The sequence below is a fragment of the Macrobrachium nipponense genome, chromosome 16 (genome assembly GCF_015104395.2).
Source record: "Macrobrachium nipponense isolate FS-2020 chromosome 16, ASM1510439v2, whole genome shotgun sequence".
NCBI classification, from domain to species: domain Eukaryota; kingdom Metazoa; phylum Arthropoda; class Malacostraca; order Decapoda; family Palaemonidae; genus Macrobrachium; species Macrobrachium nipponense.
In genome coordinates, this window is record NC_087209.1 from 79,464,199 (window position 1) to 79,482,176 (window position 17,978).

General features: G+C 40.4%; 1 protein-coding gene across 2 annotated transcripts in view; it reads right to left on the reverse strand.

The window, feature by feature from the left end:
- Window positions 1-17,978, reverse strand: part of LOC135195842 (transmembrane protein adipocyte-associated 1-like) — a 99,204-nt gene that overhangs the window by 31,871 nt on the left and 49,355 nt on the right. For both annotated transcript variants that reach the window (XM_064222360.1, XM_064222359.1), the window contains exons 4-6: window positions 7,639-7,835; window positions 1,346-1,418; window positions 484-667 (exon numbers count right to left, since the gene is read on the reverse strand). In XM_064222360.1, the coding sequence (XP_064078430.1) occupies window positions 484-667; window positions 1,346-1,418; window positions 7,639-7,835 (454 nt within the window). The remainder of the gene's footprint in view (window positions 1-483; window positions 668-1,345; window positions 1,419-7,638; window positions 7,836-17,978) is intronic.

The following is a 17,978-nucleotide window of genomic DNA, read 5'->3' on the forward strand; positions in this document are numbered from 1 at the left end:
AGGATGCTTACATCCTAAGCTACATTTTGAACAAGCACCTACAGATCTAATTTAATAGTGTCAATACCAAGAATGTGATAAAAAATATGGTTTCAAAACTGACTCTAAAGATTGTAATATAAAAAAGGGATTTACAAAAAGGGGAGGCTCCTTAGCCTCTGACTGACTAGTCTTCCACAAGGCACTGGAGCTGCTCTCTAGCAAGGGAGACTTACAAGTACTAGTACACTTCATCCAAGGGTGGCTTGGAGGTATCTAAAATTACAAAGTAACCTCACTCTGCCAAACCAGATACAATTTATCCTAATGTCTAAGTGCAACTAACAATAATAACACTACCTGGTTACCATTAAATTCAACTATGAAGCATTGGCCCCATCCAATTAGATCTACAAAAATACTGTACAGGGTATCTGTAAAACTATGGTTTGACTTTAAGAAGAAAATATCATGGCTTTAGGTGTCTAGTAAAATCATACATACCCAAAAAATTCCGAGATAAACGTGTAATATATGAAAGGAGTTAATAAGGAGAAATAAGTCCAAGTTGTAGCATTGACAAGGCAGAGACCAGCAGCAATATGAGCATGATACAGACCACTGCCAATGCTCTGAATGAGGTTGAGTGTCGCCAAAAATCCTAAGTAGACATAGAACGCCCGTTTCACTGAAAAGGAAAAACTAAGACTAAAATAACTGTTCCTGAATATCAAAACTATTTCTTTTAAAAACATCAGGAAATATGATTGGTTATCCCTTCGAGATTTTATGGGGGGTCCAAAACCAAAATGAATCAAACATTTCATTCTAAGATACTGGTTTTAATTTTATTTTTTTTTTTCTAATCATGCCAATTACTGGATATAAAAAATATGAACCTAGGAAAAATAAGCAAATATGGCCTTGATTTCCTACTTTGAGTTTAATACATACTATTCTCTTTGAAAAGCCTGCTATTCATAAAACAGACATAGTTCCATTGCTAGGTGTTAAAAAATTTAAGGTTTCCTACATAAATGTTGTCATGTGATGTTATCAGAATATCATGCGATGAAATTTGCATATTTGCACGGCATCACAAGCAGTCATCAGAATCTCAATGGTAAGGTTATCAATACAGAGGTCAAATGATGTGTGATACTTTTTCCTAAACGTTTTCCCTACTTTTAGAAAATCCATTTAAATCAAACTATGAATTCCTTAAAAAAAATTAAATATTGTACCCTAAACATTGTGATACTGCACAACTGGTATGGTAATTAAACTAATTGTCCTAGCCACTGAGTCTGACATCATAATCTTGGGACTTTCTTGCAAAAAAATAAAAATAGCGCATTGTACTTACTTGGCATCCATAGCAAGAAGAGAAATCGCTTTCTCAGACAATCAAGTCTTAAAACCAATATGAAGGAATAGATCTGAAATATAAGAACCTCATAAGTTTTGAGTTTTGTTTGTCCCTAAGAATATCAATTTTCATAATAAAATCTATTTGGATACTTTCTACTGCTAAAGATAGCTTACATATATCCTTGCCTAACACTGGTATGATTCATCCTAGATAAATACAAACTTAACCTCCCAACTGCAAACAAATTAAGTTTCTTCATAACAACTCCATCATCTATAATTAGCCATTTCAATCAAAGGAAATCATGCCAGATGATTCGATACTTCTTAAAAAAATTGGAAATGGAAATGGAATAAAGGATACCACGCAGCTACAAATATAATTATTCTTGTATCTATAATGGTGTTCACTGCTGATTTTACACCCTCAGAAATTTCATTTCTGCAAATGCTTTTGACTTGGAAGAATGCCCTTATTCATTTCTTCTTTGACTTATTTTCCTTGCAGTTTGTGTATGTTATTTGCTCACAAAATATGTGGCTAATTTTCACCCAATACACAAATAGTAGTTGTACTAGTCTTTTTTTTATTTGTACACATAACAGCAATACTGGTTATGCTTTAGTATAGCATTAGTTAAGACTGGTATTTACTGAGTTCTGTACAATTTTTTTCATAAAATTTGGCCATACTGGTGTTTAGTGCTAGCTATTGTCTAATAATGTGCTAGTTAGTTTTACAAACCTTAGGTTTTGTCTTTTAAATGAGGTTTATGTTGCTTTTCAGTGTATACATATTTGCAAAAACTTGTTCACTTCTTTTCTTACCCTTCACTCTATTTGCTTCCTTGCTTTTTTTGCACAGATTAATGAACCAATTTTGGTGTTGGTAGTTCATCATGTATATGTCTCATTATACCCCCATCAATTACACCATGCCCACATTCATGGTGTCAAATGTACCCAGTCAGAGGAAAAATGATTGTTCATATATTGCAGAACAGTTCAATATGATCTAGCTATCCTATTCAAAGTTCACGCTATTCTAGCACTGAGCACAACTCTACCACAATCTCCCTAGGTTATTGTTTAGCAATCCAAGCAGTTTTTAATCATTCAGTTCACTTTAACCTGTTGCATCCTCTATTTTTGCAATGCATTTAAATCTTTTATGCATAACCTTCACTGATTGTGGGCTTTGTTATTAATGTAGTATTTTTGTACAATGATAGGTGCAAGCTGTTCCCATGTTAGGACTGACAAGACAGTTTCAGATGCATCATCCTCTAGCTTGATGTGTAAGAAGTACCAATTTGGGCTTTTAAAATGTTACTTTTGTTGTTAGATATTTTCACTACAGTATTTGCATCATTGTTCTGGTTACTCCTTTTACCATTGCAATACTTTTGCATATTTGGCAACCTTATGCATAAATTCATGCTGTATTTGTGTTTGCTAAACTTTGGTTTAATGCCATATTTGTCGAACTATCAATTTTGTCTTCTCACTGCTCACATTTGGTATCTTATAACTCTTACTTGTAAGTATTCTCTTGTGTTTGTTTACTTATATTGTACATTTTTAGTATTTTGTCTTTGCATACGCAACTCAGTATTTCTTTGTTGCAGCTACATTTTGTACTTTTGATTTTGGCAAATATTGTGAATTTTCTGTTTTTTTTTTTTCTTTTAAGTCAGCTGTGTACCACAAGCATACCACAATGAACTCATCAAGTAGGCCAGTTAAAACATTCATGTCCTCATGGGAGATAGACCAGAGCCTGTTATGCAGAACCTGTTGTGGTCAGCATTGCTTGCTTTCATCCACATGTACGACATGTAAGGACTGGTTATCAGCACATAGGTCATGCTTCAAGAACAGGTCCCCCAATTCACAGAGGGATAATGAATGTGCAGATACAGATGTGTTTGCTTTTAAGTTTTCTGTTCCTTGGCTGAAGCCAGTTCTCCTTCTATTATGTTCAGGGTGAAGAAGTGTAAATTTTGTTCTAATGTGCATCCAGTACCCTGTCCACCTGCTTACCTGCTATTACCCAAACTCCACCTGCTGTTACTCCAGAACCAACTGTGTCCACTGCACAGACTTCAACACGCTCCTCTCCTGATCCTTCTACGGACTTGTCTGATAATCTTACTTTACCAGCTGTGAAAGTTCCAGTTTCAGAAAACTTCTTTGTGTAACTGCAAGAGTATTCTTCCTGTTTTTATTAGGAACTAAGCACGACATCTTCACCAAATGACGGCTTTGATCCATCTTCACAGCTTCTGTAGGGCATACCTACGGTACTTGCATCTGCTCTGCTTCTACTTCACCTACTGCACTAACTTCTGCTGTAATGACAGCTTCTGTAACTACTCCTGTGCATCTTGCATCCGCTATTGCTGCACTGCCTGTATACTCTACTCAGCTACCTTTGTTGCTGCCTAACTTGCTCTACTGGCTGTTCTGGTCTTTCCCAATGTTTCTGATGCTGAGGTGTCCTCAGAATGCCATATCTTTAGTGTATATACCAGTGAATGTGCCTGTGGATCTGCTTCATCAATGGAAGTTGGAGGATATTTGGCTTCCTAGTGCCAGCTGCTGATGGTCCCTTTTACCTGAGGCTCCTAATCCCATGGTCATTCAAGCTCAGGAACATTTGATGTCTGGGAGAAATATCCCCAGGAAGAGGTTATCAGCCAAGGATCGAGATCATCAAAACAAGGACCATTCTGACAGCATCACTTATCAGAGATAATTCTCCATGCAGGTCATATGATCATGACTGCAACAGTGTTTCCAACAGCTTGGAAAAGCTGATTAACCTTCAATGGACAGTCCACCAACCAAAACTACATGTAGATGCTACCTGCTGCTTGTTACTAAAGACTACACACCTAAGCTGAAAGACTATCCACTGGTGACTAGTCTATATTTTCCCCTTCGTCCTATGACCTGCAATCTTCAGTACTGACAACTCAGCCATTTAAAGGATAAAAGGCATTCCACTTTGTCTGAGATCGCCTTAGTTCCTGAAAGCCTAGAGAAAAAACTAAAATTCAATTTCCATATGACTGTCCCAAAACCTCCTGTTCCTACAAAGGCACCAGAGCTCCCAAGGCTTCTGGTTCTGCCACACATGCAGCTACACTCTAGAGGACTAAGTTTGACACCTTGCATGAATCAGCTGTCAGGTGTTAGGTCACAAACAAGCACTAAAAGAGTCAAGGCAGCAAACTGTCCGAAGTGACTGAAGAGGGAGACATTAGCTATTGTTAATGATGAGCAATGCAAGAAATGACAAAGCAAACTAACAGTTTGACCTGTCATTAGCAACTACCACAGCATATATCTTTACAAATGCCACACACGGATCGAAGATGAGGGTTTCCATTACCTTCGACCTCTTGACAGGTGCCTTGAGATCCTTACTTACGGCAACGAATAGGCCTTGGAGAAGAAGGAACACTTGCATCATGTGCATGGGCAGGGGAGGTGCAACATGCTCGTGATGTGCATGGACGGGGGAGGTTGCAACACGTTGCCGATGCACACGGACTGGGGGGTGGGGGTGTAGCATGCCCGTGATTCAAAGCAGAGGACAAAGCATCCCCTGCAGATTGCACAAGAGAAGGAACAATAACACCAGCACTCTCGAGAACACGTCCGCGTTGTTCCTCCCTCGTAGGCGAAGAAAGGGCAAAGTCCTTAGCCTTCCAACGCTTGATACGCCGACGGGGCGTAGAGGGGGAAGAGGGAAAGGAAGACAGCACTGGTTTCTTATGCGAACTCTTCTCAGGAGGCGGGGACGAAGCAACACGTTTCCTACCAGTCCTCCCAACTGGTAAGGCAGCCAACTTGACATCGAAATCAGAGTCCAACCTCTGAAGCACTGCCTAGCATATAACCTCAGACTGATGTGCCAGAGAAGGCTCTGATGACTAGGAAGGGAGATGTAGCGAACTGGGCGGCAGGGATGACGTCACGGCTGAGAGAGGCAGATCAGAGGAGATGACTGAGAGAGACGTCATCTATGGGAGTCTCTTGCCATAAAACGACTTCCAATGCTCTTTAGGCCATGCCAGGCATTCCGTGCAAGAATTCGTTATAGAACAAAAATTAGAACGACACCTACTGCACATTATGTGAGGGTCAGTCGCTGCCGAAGCCAAAAAACGAGAACACAGAAAACCTGGAACTCTGGGGCACATACGTTGACACCGAGAAGCAGCAGAAGAAGCCATATCAGCCAAACCACACACACACACACACACTAACACAAGCGAAACAGGCAATGAACCGGGAAAAGGCCAAGAGAGGTTAACACGACTCTCGCCCAGGCGGTCAAAGAAAGACTGGCGTAGCGGCATGGTCCTTGACTGTTCCTCACCCGAGCTACGCATGCGTTGCCAGATATCACAAGATTCCTTGCTTTCATCTGCTTTTTAACTGGATCCAGCTGGGCGCTAGAAATTATCCTATTGTTAAGACCGAAGGTTTGTTCGCGTATGAACAACTTAAAATTATCCTTCTCCTTAAAACAATTCTCCATCCATGTCATGGATCATTTCATCTTGATTTTACCTACCCTCAGACATTTCTTCAGCAAGGGGGAAGTTTCAGATGCCCTGGCATGTAACTGGAATAGAACCCTGCACAAAGGAAGTTATAGGGGTAAATCACCAACTCCTTTCTTAAGAGATTATTCCCCATCCCTTTGCTTGTACCCAATAGACAACAGTACCTACCCTGGTGACCACCTTAAACAGTGATGTGAGGCCAATAATTTTGAAGCCAGCAGCTGATGAGATATGGGATAGATTGCTAAGGTTCTATGATTAACTAATTTCAGTCTTGAAGGGGACATGTCAGTGGCCATCATCAACCTCAGCCCCATACATAAGTACCTGCAGCAGAGTGACTCCAGTAGAATCAATGATAGTCCATCAACTAAATGATGAATGATTGACCCATTGCTCAATCCTGCTCTACATCAACCATTCGTGTTAACATTCTGAATCGAGATTACTCTGTGATTAGTGTCGTTAGAGGGGTCACAACCCAGTAGACTTCATTCTCGTGATTAGTGACTTCTTCCTTTTCCTGCACCAATGAGAAAAGCTACAACTTTAGGGGAAAGAAGTGACTACTCCTAGGGACTTGAAAAGACTGATATGCCACTTCAATAAAGAGATGAAGGGAAAGACAATGAAGCCCCCCTAAATAGGACTTCTCTTATCCTCTTGTAAGTCTTCCATAAGTAGAGCATGAACCTCTTCAAGAATTTTCTCTTTTGAACCTGGCCTTCTACAAGGTGTTTTAACTACTATTTGCCTCTTCAAGACGAGTTAGCAAGCTTACTGTCAGTAATCAGCTACCAAAATTGAGAGGATTTTCTGCTAAGTTGTGTGGAAGGATCACAAAGGAAACAACTAAAGGATGTTGTTTTCTACCAGTCGGTAGAAGCATGTCTCCAAAAGCATGTTTTCATTTTGATTGAGATGTGATCATTTGTGTTTACAGGAATGTGGCTCAAGATAAAGTGAAACAGGAAAGCATGACATTTCATGAGATTAGGCACCTGAATTTTATTGGCTTTTAAAAACACTGTTATGATTTCAACAATTTTAAATGTAGGCATATGGATCTCTCAATCTAAATGTGCATATTTTTATTCACAAATATATCTTACATTGAATAGGGTTGTATTTGTTGGGGCTGTTATTCATAGCAGGCCAAGTCTTACCTGCAAAGGCAGATGGATGCAACTGTCTCTTCAACCAGTCGTTATCCACACTCCATTCATTTCTCATGAATGCTCAAAATATTTCATCTCCGAGGGTTATGTGCATCTAGTTTTTTTTTTTTACTGCTTAAAGTAATTCACTAAATTACTGAAGTCTTAGGCTCTGACTCATACAGTTCCTGAGTGCTCTCCTGGATGCAGTAGACCATTGCAAAAACCCTCCATGAAACTAAAATTAAAGGAATTTCATTCCCTATGAAAATAATCTTGATTAAATTAACATTTACAGAACCCTTCAATAGTTAGAAAATCTAAGAATCTCACCAAACCCAGCAAAAAATGAACACTCATAAGAGTTGGCTCTGTCTGGTAGGTCCATTTGTTGGTATGCAAGGCTACCAGCTAAAAGCCATTTTCTTTTCTCATTTATTGGGATTAAAGCATTTGAAACTCCTTTTCAAGAAACAAAAAGGGCTAATTATAGGTAATGGATTTTTCATTAATGACTTCATGTTATAAAACAAAATTTGATAAGTACTCACCAGTGTGAATATTATGGAGGAAACTAACCAAAAGATGGAACCTCCATGGCCAAACAGTTCATAATCCTTACTTGGTACACAAAAGTCAGGATCTGGTGATAACACCTCTAATAACCCTTGGACAACAGCATACGGTAAAGCTATCATGGAAGTTACAACAAGTACTCGTCTGATGCTTGTTTTGTTGTCTAAGTGACCTGTAAATAATATCAATTTTAAAGATAACTGACTGGAAGATAATGAAAATTATTTTTAAAGCAACACTAATGTGGTCAAGATTAGATATTTTACAAAAACCAGTCCCCCAATTTCCAGTAGCTGACAACAGGCAAGGTGGAAAAAACACTGATTCCATAAATCTCCTTAGACTCAAATAAAATAAAAATTTAGATAGAATACAAAACATCATGATGATGTATTTACAAGTACAGTAGCTCATCCAGCCTGTATTACTGCAGAGAGAGACTATTTGTATTATCTTTATAGGGTGCACATGATTCAATTAAATCGTTTTACAATATATTTACGATACAACCTTTCTTTGGCATCTTCCCAGTTAGTTGTATGATCACACTAACTTATAAGATAAGAAATGCTGCCAAAATATGCTTTCTGTTCCTTAATTATATTTATAGTTTCAATTATACTGCCAGCTCCGCACTACTTTACTGGATAGATTTTTTAACGACTTCATGGAATTTCCCAAATACACCCACTTATCTGCTTAGGACAAATCTTCATGAATATAGTCTTATGAGTACTTATTGAAAACAACATTAATAATGAAAGACGTTCATATTCTAGTCACAGCACAACCTGTTTGAAAGAGGTAAAAAAAAAAGGTAATTCATAATAAAATCATTACTGGTTACAAATCTATAAAAAGTTTTTTTTGCCTTTTGAAAGGATTTCTCTAAGAAATGCAATGGATACTGAGGCAATGGCATGAATCTTCCTAAGCTCAGCTTCAAGATCAGGGTGACACCCAAGGTACCCGTAAAGATGCAGATGAGTACACCATAATTTTGACTGGTGATGATTTTAGTAAAAATTTATATATGAATCCATATTTGTATCTTTTCTATATACAAGGTGAATTCAAAATTGCTCTCAAAATTACAACATCTAAAAAGGGCATTTCTTTTTCATTTTACATGCATTAAGTTTCTATGATAATCTGGAAGGATATCTAACCAACACAGTATACAAGATAAACAAAATTTGTGGAGTGTTTGATCATATAAGAAATAGATGCAATGAAGTATCTTATCCCTTTCGTAATGTGGTCATAGATGAGAGCCACATTACAGACAGTCCCTAGTTATTGGTTTACTCAATTAATGGCAATCCGGTTTTATGGCACTTGTCCAGCGCCATAAAATCATCGATTTATGGCAAGGAGATAGGGAGCTAGAAGACTTACTCCCTATCCTTCGTCACCCAATATGTACCATGCCAGCCACGGGCAAAGGGCCCAACATACTGCAATTACTACAGTGGTCCCCCCGTATTCGCGGGGGATGCGTACCAGAACACCCCCGTGAATAGTTAGAACCCGCGAATATTTGGAACCCCTATAAAAACGCTAAAAACAGCCTATTTTGTTAGTTAAAACTCAAGAAAAACCCACTAAAAATATTTATACTTGATTTTTTTAATAGTTTTATCACAAAAAGTGCATTTTATGATGAAATTGATTTAAAAAAACCAGGAATTTGAAGATATTTCTCATAGAAAAATACAGCGAATGTGCGAATTTCCCCGAATAATGCAGGGAAACATTCCCGAGAAAAATCCGCGAATGTGAGAGTCAGCGAATCCGGAGAACGCGAATAGGGGGGTCCACTGTATATGCTGTCTCCACACTGCATAAATAATGGGAGGCAAACACTTATTCTGACTTCTAATAAGTTGACTGAAGAATCATGGAAAGTGACAGGTTCTTAAATACTAGCGAAGTGGTGATTGCCCTAATATCATGAGCTTTACCTTTAAAAACTCTGAGATTGTCCACTTGAATCTTCGAATATGACTCTGTGATAACACTCCTTGGAAAGAAGGCCAAGGTGTTCTTGGATAAGGGGTTCCTCACAGAACACCATAAATTCTGAGAGGGTTCTCTGATCCCCTTAGTTTAATCCATGTAAAGTTTAAGTGCTCTAACTAAGCAAAGAACTCTCTTCGTCTGTTGGTCCCAGGATATCAACTAAGATCTTGATCGTAAAATAATGATGACAAGGGTTAGAAGGGTTTGTCCTTTGCCATAAAACCAAGTGTCAATGAAAAAAACCAATAGTCTTACTGAGGACATGTAATTCACTGACCCTCTTTGTTGTAGCTAGAGCAATTAAAAATAACTTCCTAGTTAAATCCTTAGAGAGGAGGAACACAGGGGATCAAATGGAGGACCAGAGAGCCTAGACCCTGTGGACAGCGTCACAATTCCTCACTCCCGAAGGAGCAGGTGTAACAACAAGAGAGCCAACTGCTTCCTCCCCCGGGGGAGGATGCAGACCCTTAAAAGTCTCATGGAGAGACATCTTAGGGGGCAGAGAAGCTATTTTCCTCTTCTTAGGCTGGGAAGACTTTGAAGAGGGAGGTGAGGAGGTGGCAGACGACGAAGACGAAGCTGAAGACGAAAACACCTTTCGAGACCTATTCTTCCTCGAGTTCTTCGACAATTTCCGCAGGACCTCTTCTATAGGATGAAGCATAGTCATCATCAGAAGTAAAGTTAACAGCTACAGGGCAGCTGCATAGATGCTGTCCAGTGGCATAACTCCAGGATAACAGCAGCAAATCAATATGATTTTCAGCAAGGAACCGTACACACACTCAAGGGACAATCACAGCATGCTAACAAGTCACAGGTAAATTCGGAGGGTTAGGATACACAACACGAAGAGATAGCCAACCATCTACTGCAGTAATCTACTATCACTCACTTTGCCTGCAGGAAAATGGAACAATTATTAAAAAGAACAATACTCCTTTCACACCAAAGGGCGCTGCCCTCCGAAACGAAAGGAGATCCCCAAACATCAACACCACACCCGTCCCCCTTCTTTGCCTGATAAGCGAGCAAAGAGGGCGAAGGAGAAGGAAGAATACTGGGAGAGAAAAAAACAAAGGGCAAATCTCCGAAGTTAGATGTCAAATAAATATACATACTCACGCACCCTTACTATTAAAGGGCGAGAGTAAATAATGAGGGTGTAAATACATACACCATTGCCGCTGACCCCTCATACACATGGGGAAAGGCAGCTAGCCCTCTTACGCCGGAGCGGTAAATAAAAAATTGTCTCCTGTATGCCGGAGGTGTTTCGGAGTGAGGGTAGCGGATATTTTTTTTCAAAAAATCACAGCGCGCTTAGTTTTCAAGATTGAGTTAATTTTTGGCTCCTTTTTTTGTCATTGCCTGAAGTTTAGTATGCAACCATCAGAAACGAAAAAAATTATCATTATCATATATAAATAATGAGATATATGATAGCGCAAAAACGAAATTTCATATATAATTTTATTCAAATCACGCTGTGCACAAAACGGTTTAAAAGTAACAAGTTACTTTTTTTTCGTTGTAATGTACTCTAAATTGCGATCATTTTGGTATATAACACATTGTAAAACAATAAAAGCAACACAGAGAAAATATTATCACAAAATAATGCATGAATTCTTCCCTTCGTCTTTTTCTGTATCAATTTCCCTACCTCATAACTCCAGTGACGCTCGGAGCTGGGAAAGTAACAATGCCATACAATGGTCAACGAATTTAATGGTTTTATGTAATCTCTCTCTCTCTCTCTCTCTCTCTCTCTCTCTCTCTCTCTCTCTCTCTCTCTCTCTCTTACTGAGATGAGATCATTTTCATGGACATGTATGTAATAAGTTTATCATTAATATTTTCCAATAATACTATAACTGTAAGTACAAAATTCATATCTGAGTATTTTAAATACAATAATCATTCCATTTCTCTCTTTTAAATACTGTAAGGACAACTCTCTCTCTCTCTCTCTCTCTCTCGTCTCTCTCTCTCTCTCTCTCTCTCTCTCGGCTCTCTCTCCACAAGATACTTGTCATATATTAGGTGTTTCTATTTCTTCCTTCCTTTTATCTCTCTCGCTCTCAGCAAAAGATTTTGACAGACAGACAAAAACATAATTGCCCCCCGCAGTCCTCTCTTTCTCTCTTCTCTGGAGAAATATATGTATTTATGGGAGGGGAAAAAAGTTGCCTACAGACGTTCATTTAAATCTATTGAAACCCTTAGGAGTTAAAATTCTCTTCTCTCTCTCTTTTCCCCTCAAGGCTCCATCTCTCTGATTCATCTCTCTCTTCTCTCACGTCGTCTCATCTCTCTCATTCTCTCGTCTCTCTCTCTCTCTCTCTCTCTCTCTCTCTCTCTCTCTCTCTCTCTCTCTCTGTGCTATTGGCTGTTTATATATTTCTAATGGTAAAATGTTTAAGATGACTTTAAAATGATATTAATAATACCAATTCAATGGTATATTTGATGTAGGATAATACAGTGGTTCCCCCCGTATTCGCGGGGGATGCGTACCAGACCCCCCCCCGTGAATGGTTAGAACCCGCGAATGTTTGGAACCCCTATAAAAATGCTAAAAAGAGCCTATTTTGTTAGTTAAAACTCAAGAAAACCCACTAAAAATTTTCATACATGGTTTTTTTAATAGTTTTTTATCACAAAAAGTGCATTTTATGATGAAATTCATAAAAAAAACAGGAATTTTGTGGATATTTATCATAGAAAAATACAGCGAATGCGCGAATTTTCCGCGAATAATGCAGGGAAACGTTCCCGAGAGAAATCCGCGAATGTGCGAGTCCGCAAATCTGGAGAACGCGAATACGGGGGTCCACTTACTTTAAGTAGACATTTGGTATTTGTGATTTCACATACAATTGCTTCCTTTGTAAAAAGAAAATGGATGTCTCAAATAGTAACAGTATGAAAGAAAATGTGCATGACTGAATACTTATGGGGGGACTGAATTATTTTCACATACGTAACTAGGTCATGCGTACGTACATAGTATTTATTATTTATGTATAACCATAAAATGTAAGATATACTTTAAAACCGTATTAATAATATTTTCAAGATTAATATGAACCATAATGATAATTTTATGTATATTAATGAAGGATGGTCTTTTTAGGGATACTTTGGTGTTTGCATGTTCAGGATAGGAGTTTATGAGCATTTTTGAGAGGGGGTTCCAAACATTCACGGATTCTAACTATTGGCGGGGGTTCTGGTACACATCCCCCACGAATACGGGGGGAACACTGTATACATATTTATTTTTTAAAAAATTAAAGATCCCACCGGGAAAATTATTAACTACTAGTCAGCAAGATTTCATAAAATATGTCTTCATCAGAAAACGGCTGAAAGCCTACCAGACGGTAGTTACTGCCTAACCACCTTGTTCAAAAATTTAATAGCCGTAATTCCAGCTGCGCAGAAAGTAATTTCTCATGTAAAGGACCGAGGGTTTGTGTATCGTGTAGGAACAAAGTGGGTTTGTTTATTAATTATTAACATCAAACACAGTATATTCAAAACATACTAGGCACAATAAAAGAAGGATCCCACAGGGAAATTGTGATTAATGGCTAGTCAGCAAGAACTCGCAAACATAGATCTTCATTGGAAGACAGCCAAAAGCAAATTGGGTGCTCCAAATCTGCCAAGCAAACGGGTGTTATTGGGCGTTCAGACACTACTTAAAAATTACTCAAGTCAACTCCCAACACTGAAGGGCGCTCAGGTGCTATATGAGACCCAGGCATCTGCAGGTACTCAGGATATGAGCCTACATGAGATGAGGAGCGCTAATGAGAAGACGGGCACTTAGAAGCCATACTCTAACTCTCTGATTCGGGAAAAACACACTAAAAATGTTCCAGGCTATCCCAGTGACTGCAGGAAGGATGAGGACTAGGAACAGGATCCCTGGCTCTCGTACATGGTGCTGGAAGGGACTGAGACATCAGTTACATGCCTTTTCAATGGGCATGATACATCCACAAAACGCCACTGACATCTGGGAGAAAACTAATCTGTACTCGATGAAAGACAATGCAAATCCAGCAATACACCTTTCCAAAGGCACTTGGCTGCAACCTGGAAACTTGTAACAGGCAGAGGAAGTGACTACCCATGGGCAGACCCCGCCGACCTCCCTTATGTTACCAGTTCGACTCCTCCCAGGTTTAGGGGACTATGTTACAGACCTTTGCCTTGGAGAATCGGAGGGCCAGGAAGCCACCTCCTCAAACATGAAGTTTTTATGTTAAAACAAAGTTTAATGTATACTTACCTGGCAGGTATATATATAGCTATATTCTGTTCCACCTGGCAGAAATTTTCAAAAACTCGCGGCAAACGCTAGTAACCGTTCCCAATTGGGCCAGATTTTCTCTGAACCCTGTCTCCTGAGGGGAGGAGGGTGGGAATTAAATTATATATACCTGCCAGGTAAGTATACATTAAACTTTGTTTTAACATAAAAACTTCATTTTAAAGTATGACACTTACCTGGCAGGTATATATATAGCTGATTGACACATTTGGAGGTGGGTCAAAGACAGCAACATTATTAGAGTATAAAAATATTATTAAAATATTATTAAAACTCTAGGTTCCTTACCTGCTAAGGTGCTGACTTCATAGGTCCTGCCTCTAAGCCTGCTTAAACCTTAGGAGCTCTCAACAAGGAAGTGTCCTGTATGTTGAAGAAGCTAAGACTGGAACTGACAACTGGACGTGACCAATGTGTTGACAGAAACCGTACAGCCCTCTTATGCCACGGCATTCAAGCTAGTAATAGATCATTTACCTGAACTACACACACACCATACCAAGATAATACTAACAAGACTGATAAAAGTACCGAACACTTTTCTCAGACGACCAAAAACACAAACACCATCACCTAATAAATCAACTAGCTTAAAAGAAGGTTATGGGGTAGTAACTCCTTTGCCCAATACTGTACCAGAGGACACGTATGGACCTAGCGTCTGACAATTATCAAAGGTTGTCTGAATATCCCTAAGATAATGAGACGCAAATATTGAATTAGTTCTCCAATATGTGGATTCAATAATTTCCTTCCAGAGGGCTAAATTCTTTTTAAAAGCTAATGAAGTCGGCAACTGGCCCTGACTTCATGAGCCTTCACTTTCAAAATACCAAAGCTCTGCTCTTGACACAACATATGAGCTTCTCTAATCACTCTCTCATGAAGAAGGCTAGAGCGTTCTTCGTCATGGGTCTACTGGGGTCTTTAACTGAACACCACAGAGCATCAGAATTCCCTCTGATCTCTCTTGTTCTTTCCATATAAAAACGCAATGCTCTCACTGGGCAGAGAACTCTTTCTTGCTCGTGACCCACTAACTCAGACAGACCCAAAACTTCAAAGGATCTTGGCCAAGGATTAGCTGGATTTCGTCATTCTTGGCCAAGAAACCTTCTTGGAATGAAACACACCTGCGTTGCCATGTCTCATCCCCCACCTTCTTCGATATGGCCTGAAGCTCACTAGCTCTTTTAGCCGTTGCCAAAGCGACTAAAAAGATAGTTTTCTTAGCAACATCTCTCAGAGAGGATTTCTCTAAAGGCTCGAATTTGCTAGAGGTTAAATACTTCAAGACAACATCGAGGTTCCAAGCAGGTGGCCTGCATTGGGGTTGTTTCTTGGTACCAAATGACCTAATCAGATCTCTAAGGTCTAAGTTATTCGAGATGTCTAGATCTCTGTGTCTAAACACTGAGGTTAGCATACTTTTATAACCTTTGATTGTCGAAACTGACAAACCCAATTCCTTCAAGTATAGAAGGAAGTCTGCGATTTGGGTCACAGAGGTACTGGATGAAGACACTTTCCTGTTCTTACACCACTTCCGGAAATTCTCCCACTTCGACTGATATACTGTGATTGTGGAGGTTCTTCTGGCTCTAGCCACTGCACTGGCCACCTCTCTAGAATATCCCCTCGCTCTGACAAGACTTTCGATAGTCTGAACGCAGTCAGACCCAGAGCGAAGGTATTCTTGTGAAACCTGTCGAAGTGGGGTTGTCTGAGTAAATCTACTCTTAGAGGAAGAGTCCTTGGCGTATCTATTGTCCATTCCAGTACCTCTGTGAACCAACTTTGGGCCGGCCAAAACGGGGCTATTAAGGTCATCCTCGTTCCTTGGCTCTCCCTGAACTTCTTCATAACTTTCCCCAGTACCTTGAACGGAGGAAAAGCGTACACATCTAAGTTTGTCCAATCCATCAGAAATGCGTCGACCGCCACTGCTTCCTGATCTGGAACCGGAGAGCAATAGGTTGGTAACCTTTTTGTTCTGGCTGTCGCAAACAGATCTACTACCGGACGGCCCCACAACTTCCACAGGCTCTGGCAAACCTCCATGTGCAACGTCCACTCCGTCGAGAGAAGTTATTCTCTTCTGCTCAACAGGTCGGCACTCACATTTTTCTCTCCAGTATAAACCTGTGAGCAGCACGACGCTTTCCTCTTCCGCCCAAAGCAGAACTTCCTTTGCCAGCTTGTAAAGGGGAAAAGAAATGAGTCCCTCCTTGTTTGCGGATGTATGCCAGAGCCGTGGTGTTGTCCGAGTTGATCTGCACTCTCTTGTCTCGAATCAACTCTCTGAAGTGCTTCAAGGCCAAGAAAATTGCCATCAGTTCCTTCCTGTTTATGTGCCAACTTGTTTCTTCCTTGCTCCAAAGTCCGACACCTCTTGAGGGCCTAATGTGTCGCTCCCCCAACCCGCGTCCGACGCGTCGGAATACAAGATGAGGTCTGGGCTCTTCTGCTGAAGAGACATCCGTCTTGCTAACCTGCCTGGAGTTAGCCACCACTTTAATTCCTCCTTCACTTCTGCAGGAATTAGAAACTGGAAGGAATCCGGTTGCAATTTTCTTGGCCATGAATCCTTCAGGAAAAACTGTAGAGGTCTCATGTGCAGTCTTCCTAAAGAAATGAACCTCTCTAGCGAAGAGAGTGTGCCCAGTAGACTCATCCACTCATCCACTGAGCATCGGTCTTTCTTTAGAAAGTCCTGCACCTTCCGAATGCATAAGGCTTGCCTTTCGGGGGACGGAAAAGCCCGAAAAGTCACTGACGATATCTGAATCCCCAAATAAACTATCTGTTGTTGGGGATTCAATTGAGACTTTCCCATGTTTACCACAAGACCTAGGTCTTTTGCTAAGTTCAATGTTTGATTCAAGTCCTCCAGACATTGACTTCTTGATTGGGATCTTATCAACCAGTCGTCCAGATAAAAAGACACTCTGATCCCTCTTAAGTGCAACCATCTCGCCACATTGGACATCATCCTCGTGAACACTTGGGGGGCTGTGCAAAGGCCGAAGCACAGGGCCTTGAACTGAAAGACCCTGTCCTGAATCACAAACCTTAAATACTTCCTGCTTCCTGGATGAATCGGAATATGAAAGTATGCGTCTTGTAAGTCCAGGTCACCATCCAGTCCCCTGGACGTACCGCTGCCAGTACTGAATCGTTCGTCTCCATAGTGAACTTGGTCTTTTCTACGAAAAGATTCAGTTGACTTACATGCCAGAAACTGGCCTCCAACCTCCCACCCGAGGACTTTGCAACCAGGAACAACCGGTTGTAAAATCCCGGAGATTCGTGATCCAGAACAGGCTCTATGGCTCCTTTCTCTAGCATGGAAGCTACTTGCTCCCACAGAGCCGCTTTCTTCACTAAATCGTTGTAATTTGCCCCGAGGGCTCTCGGAGATGTTGCGAGAGGAGGTCTCTTCAAGAAAGGAATCTTGTACCCTTCCCGAGCTACGTTGACAGCCCAGGGATCTTGCCTTCAGTGTTCTGGCCAAACTTCGCCACCCAAAACCTTGGAAGTCTTTGGCTCCCACTGTCGTCTGGAGGACTGATATCTTCCTTTGTTTAGAGGTGGGTCTTGGGCTCCTCTTTTAGCGGGTACTCTCTTTACCCCTAAAGTCGGTGGGTCGAGCGAAAATGTTCTGCCTCGAAAGGGCTGTTGCAAAGGCCTAGTTTCCTTTGGAGTTTTCTTAACCAACTTGGATGTAAGAACTTCTTAACTGAAGACGAGAGAAGATCTTGAGTGGCCTTCTGAGAAAGGGAGAGAGCTATATCCCTAATCACCTCTGAAGAACAGTGTTTCGAAAGGGGAGAGAACAGCAACTCCGATTTCTGAGAGTTTGAAACCCCTTTTGAAGCGAAAGAACACAACAGCGATCTTCTTTAGTACTCCTGCTGTGAACAAAGAAGCCAGTTCATTCGT